Source organism: Alexandromys fortis, unplaced genomic scaffold, assembly GCF_014885135.2.
Source record: "Alexandromys fortis isolate MF-2015 unplaced genomic scaffold, M_Fortis_MF-2015_v1.1 scaffold_299, whole genome shotgun sequence".
NCBI lineage: Eukaryota > Metazoa > Chordata > Mammalia > Rodentia > Cricetidae > Alexandromys > Alexandromys fortis.
This window is the reverse complement of record NW_026068187.1, coordinates 770,681-781,265: the sequence shown is the minus strand read 5'-3', so window position 1 is coordinate 781,265 and position 10,585 is coordinate 770,681. Positions and strand designations below refer to the sequence as shown.

The 10,585-nt window shown below is 40.8% G+C and overlaps 1 protein-coding gene across 1 annotated transcript; it reads right to left on the bottom strand.

The window, feature by feature from the left end:
- Positions 1-340: 340 nt before the first annotated feature.
- Positions 341-730, bottom strand: LOC126492766 (late cornified envelope protein 1D-like). Its single transcript, XM_050129341.1, has one exon. The coding sequence runs from the start codon at positions 728-730 to the stop codon at positions 341-343; it is 390 nt and encodes a 129-aa protein (XP_049985298.1).
- Between the last annotated feature and the right edge of the window lie 9,855 nt (positions 731-10,585).

Here is a 10,585-nt window from a genome sequence, read left to right as displayed (position 1 = left end):
AACAATCGGTATGAAAGCATAGGAAATAAATGTATGTATAAAAGGGAAAAAGAGTTCAAGGTGTGACTCTCTGAGAGCAGAAAAGATAACTAAGATGGCATCAAGATAATGCTGAGAAATGAACAAGAGTCTTATCTAGACTGTTCTCAAGGCGTTTTTATTTGTAACAAAGAGTCAAAAGGGCACTGTATCTGGTAAGTGGAATACAGATCTTTTCATAGATGTCAGCATCTCAGAGCAAAGCCCAAGGAGAGAAACCAGAGGAGAGGGCAGCAGGCCTGGACCAGTCTGCTGAGCATGACTTTCTCCTAGAACACTTGATGAAGTCTTCCTCACCAGCTTAGCAACAGCCACCAGACTGCTGGCTACTGCCACAGCTGCCGCCACCGCTGCTGCCACAGCAGCCACTGCCGCCCCCGCTGCTACCACAGCAGCCACTGCTGCCACCACTGCTACAGCATCCAGAGCTCTGGTGTCTGCGACGGAGAGATCTGCGGGGCCTGTGGTGGCTCAGGCAGCAGCCACCACTGCCAGAGCTGCAGCAGCCCCCGGAGCTTGAACCACAGCAGCCCCCGGAGCTGGAGCCACAGCAGCCCCCAGAACCCAGACTACAGCAGGAAGAGACAGGAGGACACTTAGGGGGACACTTTGGTGTCTGGCACTTGGGAGGGCACTTGGGGGCACACTTGGGAGGGGGCTGGCAGTGCTGCTGGCTCTGCTGGCAGGACATCTCGGTTTGTGGTTGTTCAGGAGCTGCAAGAGAATCACACACATGTCAGATACCAGACACTGTGAACACCTTGCTTCTCCTGGTCCCCAGCAGTGTCACTGGTAGTCATAGAACATCATCTATACTCCCATAATTCTACTGTACTCTAGCTATCACATCATGTCCATCAGGACTTTAAAACCACAGAACACATGCAACTGAGGTACACATTGTCACCTGAAACCAGAAATATTGAATGATTATCTAGTGACATTGGAAAATGTGTACTGCTCTTAATCCTCATAGATGTGCCAGTATACAGATTATTTCAGAAAAAAAGTAATTGTAAGAGCAAAGAGAAATTGTCACTTGAAGGTGATCTTAGTTTAAAGTCAGAATTTCAGGACCTTCTAGATTATTGATCTCCAATAATCTAGAACGTTCAGTTACTGAAGGACAAATATTTTATAAGCCCTGTCAGAGCTGCCATTTCAGGACCTTCCAGATTATTGATCTCCAATAATCTAGAACGTTCAGTTACTGAAGGACAAATATTTTATAAGCCCTGTCAGAGCTGCCATGGTACTACAATTCCCCGTTGTGAGTCCAGACATCCTAGGTATCCAAATCACTGCCTGCTGTGGCTAAGGGTGGCAAAGTGTCATCCTGGTGGTGCCCTATTGATCAAAGAAATGTATGAACAGATCCAGAATCAGGGCTCTCTTTCTTTCCCATGCCAAAACGAGACTCTTTGGCTCTTTCCTGATTCAAAAGTGAGGGGAAGCATTTTCTTCACAGAACAACTCCCCCCCCCAAACCTGTCCAAATGCTCAGTTCTCTGTGCTCAGCATCTCATCCCAAGGAGGCTCCTATACACTGAAGGTATTTTGCTTTCTCCAGAGCCAGGAGGTCCCAGTCATTCCAGTGTCTCTCAGAACTGCCACTACTGTGTGTCCATGTTCCCATTGTCTCAGCCCTTACCCTTCACCATGTTTTATGATCTATCAATATGGCCTCTAGGCTGAGAGACCTCTCCCAGTCCCCTGTTCATCTCTAGTCTGGCAACCCCTCTGGAAAAGTCTCTGCTCTTGTGTCCCATGAACACTTACCAAGATGGCAGGCAGGTCACGATCTGTGGGTATCTCAGGAGGTGAGTGATGGAAGTGCCCCGTCCCTCAGCCCTTTTATTCTGATCCTGGGCTCTGGCTCAGCCTGTCAGAGAGTGTCAGGAGCTGTGTGGCTCTGCCTCATGACACTTAGATGGTAATGTGATTGGTGGTGACTAGATGTTCCTCAACAACTCTTCTCTATGGTGCCCAGGAATGCTTTGTCTATTAGGACCTGGGTTAGGTATGAATGGAGGAAGTGGATTCCTAGATCCTTCATCCTGGCATGTCCTCAGAGTACTTGCCTCGGGAACCAGTCATGCCTCTGGCTTCCTCCTTTACTTCTAGTTCTTTATGTAATATCTGCAACTCATATCCCAAGTTGAACTAATAAAACCTTGAGTTTCTTGGGTGTCTGCTTCCATCCATGTAGTTCCCATGTGTCTATATGGGTGCAGTGTAGATGCCTCCATTATCAAAAGCCTGCATAATGCATCTGGTTCAGCACAAACATATGCTGAGGTGTGGTTCTGAAAGCCTGTCTGTCCTGCTACATTTCCCAATAACCATTACAGTGAAATGTTAAGAATATTTATAAAATATTATAAAAATGAATAAATATTGAAACATATTGAATATGTGTACAGGAAAGAACATCCTGATATACAGCAGACATGTTCATACTGCCAATTATATCCTGAGGATACTGCTTGCTGAAGACAGAAATTGAGAGATGTTGGTCAGTAAAAAATGTACGCTGCTCTTCTAGAGGATCTGAGTTTAGTTCCCAGCATCTACACTGAACAGCACAATCCCCTGTAACTCCAGCTTCGTGGTGTCTAACACCTTCTTCTTACCTCCAAATGTACATGTAGTCATGTACACATAATCACACAAAGAGACAAACAGAGAGAGCTGTACCCAGAAACACACACATACAAACAGAGACAGAAACACACACATGATTTAAAATAAAAACTTTCTTTAAAAATAGTAATTGAAAGAATATAAAGAGGTTCAATAGGTAATGTATATGAAAATGTACCAAGGAAAACCAACAGTTGGTAAAGTTAATATGAATTAATAATAATAAAGCAGGAATTGTGTTCAGAGAGAGTGGACATCCTTATTTTATCTGGTTTTTTTTTTTACATTTGTTTCAGTAAATATTTTCTTTTGTGCTTTAGTGTTTTGGGTAAAACTTTTGCCATAAAAATTTTGCATGGGTGTCAGGTCCCATGGAATGGAGTTACAGATAAGTGATCTGCCATGTGGTTGCCAAGAATCAAACTCAGGTCCTCTGGAAGAGCACTCAGTGCTCTTAACTGCTAAGCCATCTCCCCAACTCCCCAAGTAAATATGTTTTTATCGTATATTTTATGAATTTACATATAGTACTCATTTAGAAATATACTACTCTTGTCTTTACTATTATAATATTGATTGATAGATACTCTGTAGAAGCCAGCACATCTCTTTCATGAAAGGTATGTGACAGGTAAGGTCAGATGACACATTTAAGAAGAAAATCAAGAAAAGGGTTCACATAAGGCTCAGGGAATGATGCTGTTCACCTATGAGAAATAGAGGAATAGAGTTAGTCTACTCTCATAAGTGAGACATAGCGCTAGTGGGCTGTGGCCCTGACAGAAGGCGGTTCTTTAAAAAAGAATCGGTGGTTAGTAGTTCACAAGAATGTGTTCCTGTGGTCATAAGACCTCTCTTCACTCTGTATGCCTCTGATGTTCATTTATTTTCTATGTGACCATAGGCTATATGAATATAGTATTTAGAAAAATTTTATTTTTTCAAAATTTAGTAGAAATAGTTGGAATTTATCATAGAAGAATATGGTTGTAAAGAGCCATGATTTAAGATTACCATAACTCTATAAAATATCAGTGAAAAGAGGCAAAGAAAAAAAACTAAATGAACAAAAATCTCTTCTCCTTAAATGCTGCTGGACTCTGAAATTTCCAAGCCTTGGTAATAATATGAACTTGGGACACAGGAGCATGGCGAGCACCAAGAAAATATGGTAGAGAAACATGGGTGCTTCTAAATTTGCAGCGGGTCTCCATGTAGAGAGATGTATATCTTCCTGTCTTCTGTCAGTTATTTTCATCTATCATCTGTCCCCAAGTGTCTTTAAAAGTTCATGTAATATTTCCACATACCTGAATTTCTAACTGAAAATATGGCCCCTAAAGCCCCTTTATCTTTCATAGACTATGTTGCAGCACCAGACTCATAGATAACAGTAACACTCCCAATGGAAACTGCCACAAAATCAGAAGCTAAGCCTTCTTCAGGACTATACACCACTTAAGTGGGACAGATGGAAACTCTTGCCTCATGTTCTACTCCCTTTAGCGCTACTTTGCCTGAAACATTTCCCACCTGCTCTCAAATTTTTTCTAGGTTGAATATGTAGTTTTCTGATTTTCGATGGTAATTTTCTTGAAATTATATTACAAACTTTGGCTGCTATGATAATGCAGCTTAGGTCTACATTATTTTTTTTAATACATGATGTGTAATGTAGTCATGATCAATTAACAACCTTTCTTGGGGTTTGTATTTTTCTTATCATCAGTAGCTGAACACAATCATCCTATAGCTACTTGGTGATGTCTAATCCTCTCACTGGCATCTTCATTGATGTGTGAGCTTAGAAACGGATACTCCTAACACTTGGTTCATCCCATGGGAACTTGAACTCTGAGACAGAGTGAGGTACACGTGTCCATATTGTCTCTAGAAATACTTCACTGTCTCACATGTCTTGACTTTAGTCTCCTACTCAGCTGTTCCAAATTGCTTAGCAACTGGGAGAGGCCATTATCTGATTCCTGGTCTCCCTAATGGTAGTTATGAATGGCTCACCTGAGGATTTCTATGATGATGTGGCTGAGATGCCAGCTAGTCCAGACTTCTTCCTCCACACAGGCAACACCCAAACTCTATGCTTATTCCTGTTACAAGTATGTATGAGTATCATGCTAGCTGGAAAAGGACTAGAGTCAGCCTTGAGTGTGAATTCTGGAGACTTAGGCTGCAATACAAGATGAATATTTTGACCAAAACCTGTTGACATTCTGAGGATTCTAGTTGTCCAAAATGTCCCATCACTCACAATGGGAGTGCTGGTGACAATATCCTGAACAAGAAGGACCCTCACCAGGTAGAAGAATTCTTACTGGATGACCAGAAGGCAAATCCAGTTTTCCTTGGGAATCTGATAAAGCACATTTCTGTTTACCATAAACCTCATTCCATCTATCCCCAAAGATCAGCAGCTTCAGGCAAGGGCATCTAATTGTTGGCCAATCCACACCCACACATGGTTGTACTTTCTTCCTGCTTCACAGGGATGCTTCTTCTGCTGGTTCTGGTGTTTGCAGACTGCAGAGAAGACTACAGTCTGGATCAGACTCCTCAGACCTTATCAGAACAACAATTTTGTGCCATCGACAATGGTTCATGCAGTGCATCACAGCTGATCAAAGTTCAGAGAAGAAGTGTCTGCATATTATCAGCCAACAATGAGACATCCGTGTCACACCCCTCCCAAGACTCAAGGACCATTGCAGAGGGGGTTGTGATAAAACTGTCACAGTCAGAGGTCAAGAAGGGACAAAGAAAAACATTGTTGACAGGCTCCTTCAAAAAAATCACATAGACAGTTTTGACTTCAGGTCTAAAAGATCCAGTTTTCTCTTAGGCTGTGGCCACTCCCAGGCTGCCCTGCTTCAAGGGATGTGTCCACACTTAGGAGTCTATGAGCAGAACAGACTTTCATGTTAGTAAATAAAACCAAGAAGAGAATTTGACTTTGGTAGAAGATATAAAAGGATGTCTTGTAGGTCTTAGTAGGATGAAAATGGGTGAATATGATCAAACTACAAGATGTTCATGTGAAAAAAATTAATAAATCAATAAATATTTTATTACAACATTGAAAACAAAGCACATTAATAAAATAGTTTACCATAGTATTTGTTATGACTTCATGGATGCTAAGATGCTTGAGCAATTACTAAACATTAAATGAAACCGAGGGTATGGATAGACTTAGACAGGATTGTGAAAATCTTCCACGCTGGTGGCAAAATGACACACCAAACTCAAACATCATTCATGAATAAAGCCCTAAGGATCCCGGGTGTTGGTGGTGCACACTGTTAATCCCAATATTCAGGAGGCAGGGGCTACTGGGTCTCCATGAGTTCGAGGCCAGCCTGGTCTACAAAGTGAGTTCCAGAACAGATTCCAAAGCTACAAAGAAACCCTGTCTCAGACCAAAAAAAAGTACAGAGAAATTAGAAATAGAAAAGATACATCAAATGTTTCCTGAATGACTGAGGTAAATGTCAAATGTCTTCCCTTATAATGTGTACCAAGACAAGAGTGTACACTTCCTCCACTCTCAAAGTCTTAGCCAGAGGTCTGGTAGAGAAAGACAAAAAAGGGATGCAAGGACAAAAGTGAGATGATAAATTGTCTTTGTTTGACGACTATAGTATGCTATATGTAAAATGCCCTAAATTTAACTGGAAAAACATTTTTCATACAATGTACAGCAAAGTGGTGTTATACAAAACCCTATTCCATTTTTTAATTGGGTTAATTAGAATTTTCATGTCCAGTTTCTTGAGTTCTTCATATATTTTGGAGATCAGACCTTTGTCTGATGTGGGGTTGGTGAAGATCTTCTCCCATTCAGTAGGATGCCTTTCTGTCTTAATGACAGTGTCCTTTGCTTTACAGAAGCTTCTCAGTTTCAGGAGGTCTCATTTATTCACTGTTGCTCTTGTTGTCTGTGCTACTGGGGTTAAACATAGGAGGTGGTCTCCTGTGCCCATATGTTGCAGTCTACTTCCCAATTTCTCTTCTATCAGGTTCAGTGTGGTTGGATTTATATTGAGATCTTTAATCCATTTGAACTTGAGTTTTGTGCATGGTGATAGATATGGATCTATTTTCATCCTTCTACAGGTTGACATCTAGTTATGCTAGCACCATTTGTTGAAGATGCTTTCGTTCTTCCATTGTATACCTTTAGCTCCTTTGTCGACAATAAGGTGTTCATAGGTTTGTGGGTTAATATCAGGGTCTTGGGTTCGATTCCATGATCAATGTCTCTGTTTTTATGCCAATACCAAGCTGTTTTCATTACTGTAATAGAGTTTGAAGTCAGGGATGGTAATGCCTCTGGAAGTTCCTTTATTGTATAGGATTGTTTGGGCTATCCTGGGTTTTTTGTTTTTCCATATAAAGTTGATATTGTTCTCTCAAGGTCTGTGAAGAATTTTGTTGGGATTTTGATAGGGATTGCGTTGAATTTATAGATTGCCTTTGGTAGATCTACCTATCCGAGAGCATGGGAGATCCTTCCATTTTTCTGGTGTTCTCTTCAATTTCTTTCTTCAAAGCCTTAAAGTTATTGTCAAATAGATCTTTCATTTTCTTGGTTACTATAACTTCAAGATACTTTATGCTATTTGTGGCTATCGTGAAAGGTGAAATTTCTCTGATTTCCCTCTCTGCTTCTCTATCCTTTGTGTATATAGGGGCTATTAATTTTTTTGAGTTGACCATGTATCCTGTCACATCACTTAAGGTATTTATCAGCTGTAGGAGTTCCTTGGAAGAGTTTTTGGGGTCACTGATATACACAATTATATCATCTGCAAATAACGAAAGTTTGACTTCTTCCTTTCCGATTCAAATCCCCTTGATCTCCTTATGTTGTCTCATTGCTATTGCTAGAACTTCAACCACTATGTTGAAGAGATATGGTGAGAGTGGACAGCCTTGTCTTGTTCCTGATTTTAGTGGAATGGCTTTGAGTTTCTCTCCATTTAACTTGATATTAGCTGTTGGTTTGCTATATACTGCTTTTATTATATTTAGATATGATCGTTGTATCCCTAACCTCTCCAAGATCTTTATCATAAAGGGGTGTTGAATTTTGTCAAATGAAATTCAAATGGCCAAAAGACACTTAAGGTCATGTTCATCCTCCTTAGCCATCAGGGAAATGCAAATCAAAACAACTTTGAGATACTATCTTACACCTGTCAGAATGGCTAAAATCAAAAACACCAATAATAACCTATCCTGGAGATTATATAGAGCAACCGGAGCTCTCATTCATTGCTTGTGGGAATGCAAACTTGTCCAACCACTTTGGAAATCAGTGTGGCGGTTTCTCAGAAAATTGGGAATCAATCTACCTCAGGATTCAGCAATACCACTCTTGGGAATATATCCAAGAGATACCCAATCATACTAAAAAACATTTGCTCAAGTATATTCATAGCAGCATTATTTGTAATAGCCAGAACCTGGAAACAACCTTGATGTCCCTCAATGGAAGAGTGGATAAAGAAAGTGTGGAATATATACACATTAGAGTACTACTCAGCGGTAAAATATAATGACATTTTGAATTTTGCATGAAAATGGATAGAAATAGAAAACACTATCCTGAGTGTGAAAACCCAGACCCAAAAAGATGAATATGGTATGTACTCACTCATTAGTGGACTCTAGCCATAAACAAAGGACATTAAGCCTATAGTTCGCAAGCCTAGAGAAGCCAAATAACAAGGTGAACCCAAAGAGAAACATATATAGATCCTCCTGGAAATTGGAAGGAAACAAGATTGCTGGGAAAAAGTGAACATGGAGGTGGAGTAAGAGTGGGGGTGGGGGTAGAGGAAGGGGAGAGGGGGAGAGAGAAGGGAGAAAGGAAAGACCAGAGAGAGCTTTGGGGAGTGGGAGGGTGGAGATGGAGGAAGAGAGGATATAGGAGCATGGAAGAAGATATCTACATTAAGGGAGCCATTTTAAGGTTAGCAAGAGACTTGGCTCTAGAGGGGATCCCAGGTGTCCATGAGGATGTCCCCAGCTAGGTCCTTGGGTAACAGAGGAGAGGGTGCCTGAACTGGCCTTGCCCCACTATCACACTGATGATTTTCTTGAATATCACCATAACATCTTCGTACAGCAAGAGATGGAGATAGAGAGAGAAACCCTCATCAGAGCAACGGACTGAGCTCCCAAGGTCCAGTTGAAGAGCAGGAGAGAGAAGATGAGCAAGGAAGTCTGGACTTTGAGGTGTTGGTTCACCCACTGAGACAGTGTGCCTGTTCTAATGGGAGCTCACCAAATCCAGCTGGACTGGGACTGAATGAGCATCTATCAAACTGGACTCTCTGAATGTGGCTGACAAGGGGGACTGACTGAGAAGCCATTGATAATGGCACTGGGAATTGTTTCTACTGCATGTACTGGCTTTTTGGGCCCTAGTCTATTTGGATGCAAAGCTTCCTAGGCCTGGATGAATGGGGGAGGACCTTGGACTTCCTACAGGGCAGGGTTCCCTGCCCTCTCTTAAGGAGGGAGCAGAAGGGAGGAGGGTGAGTGGGGGAGTGGGAGGGGTTTGGGAGGAGGGGAGGAAGTGTAAATTTTGAATGGAAAAGAAATAAAAAATTTGAAAGAAAAAAAAAAAACCTATTCCAAGTTCAGTGGCATCTCTGTAAGCCAACACTGAAAGTCCTAACATAGAAACTGGGAAAAGCCACGTTCATGGAATCAGATAAAGAAAATAAAGAAAGAAAACCTTGGAATAAATAGGACCAAGGAGGTAAAAGAGTTCTTCAATGAAAGCTTCATAAAACCAAAGAAAGATATTTGATAATATAATAAAAGATGGGAAGACCAACCATTCTCACATATAGCTAGATTTAATATTGTGAAAATAACTGTATCACAGAAAGCAAACTCCAAATTAATTTCAATTGTTATTAAATATAATATAATAGAAATTGTTACAGAAATACAAAATGCAATCTTAAAAACATGGTGTTTAAAATAGCTCACACCAGCAAAGAAATCTAGCACAGAAAGGACAATGTCATGAACTCAAAATACCTACTGAAATTATATTACAGAGCAAAGTTATTATATTAAATGCCAAAAACTGCGCATACTGCCAGAAAACAAATGTGTGCACCAGTAATGTAGACTTCAGAAGCCAAGTTAAACTTGCACAGATAGAACCATGCAATCGTTGATGAAAGTGTCACTAACACACATTGAAGAAGACAGTGCCTCTTCAGCAAATGGTCCTGAGAAAATATCCTCATACACAAGAATAAACTGGATCTAGTCTTCTTTCCCTGCACAAAGTAACCTCAAATGAGTCAAACTCCAAAGCTAAGACTTATGGCAACTTGAGACTATCAAGGAGACTATCAGGGAGACTATCAAGGCATAGAGCACGGTGCGGACTTTCTAAAATACTCTTCATGCTCAGGAAAGAGAATTCTGAATATTTCCATGGACCTTGAAGAGTGAATACTCAGGAAAGGTAAGAACCAGTAATGAACAGCACTCAGGATTAAAGAATACATTTGTTGGGAAATTAATACCTAGAAGACACAGAGAACTGCAAATTTACCCTAAAACCATGCAATTAATAAAAGGAAAAATAAAACAAGCAGCCAGTACTCAAAAGAGAAATGACCAACAATTTACAGAGAATATTTACTGTTGTGAGATATCAGAAAAATGGGAATAAACCTTACTGAAATTATAGCACATCATGTGCACCATCAGCAAAACAATGGTATCTAGTGCTGTTGAGGATCTTGGGGAAAAGGAATCTCAAAACTGCTCTTCAGACTGGAGAGGGAGGGGGAGAGGAGTGGGGGAAGGGGGAGGAGAGTGGGGGGAGGGGGAGGAAAATGGGAGGCTGGGA

Excerpts from the sequence above, each read along its gene's own strand:
- LOC126492766 (XM_050129341.1), bottom strand. The coding sequence starts at position 730 with ATGTCCTGCCAGCAGAGCCAGCAGCACTGCCAGCCCCCTCCCAAGTGT.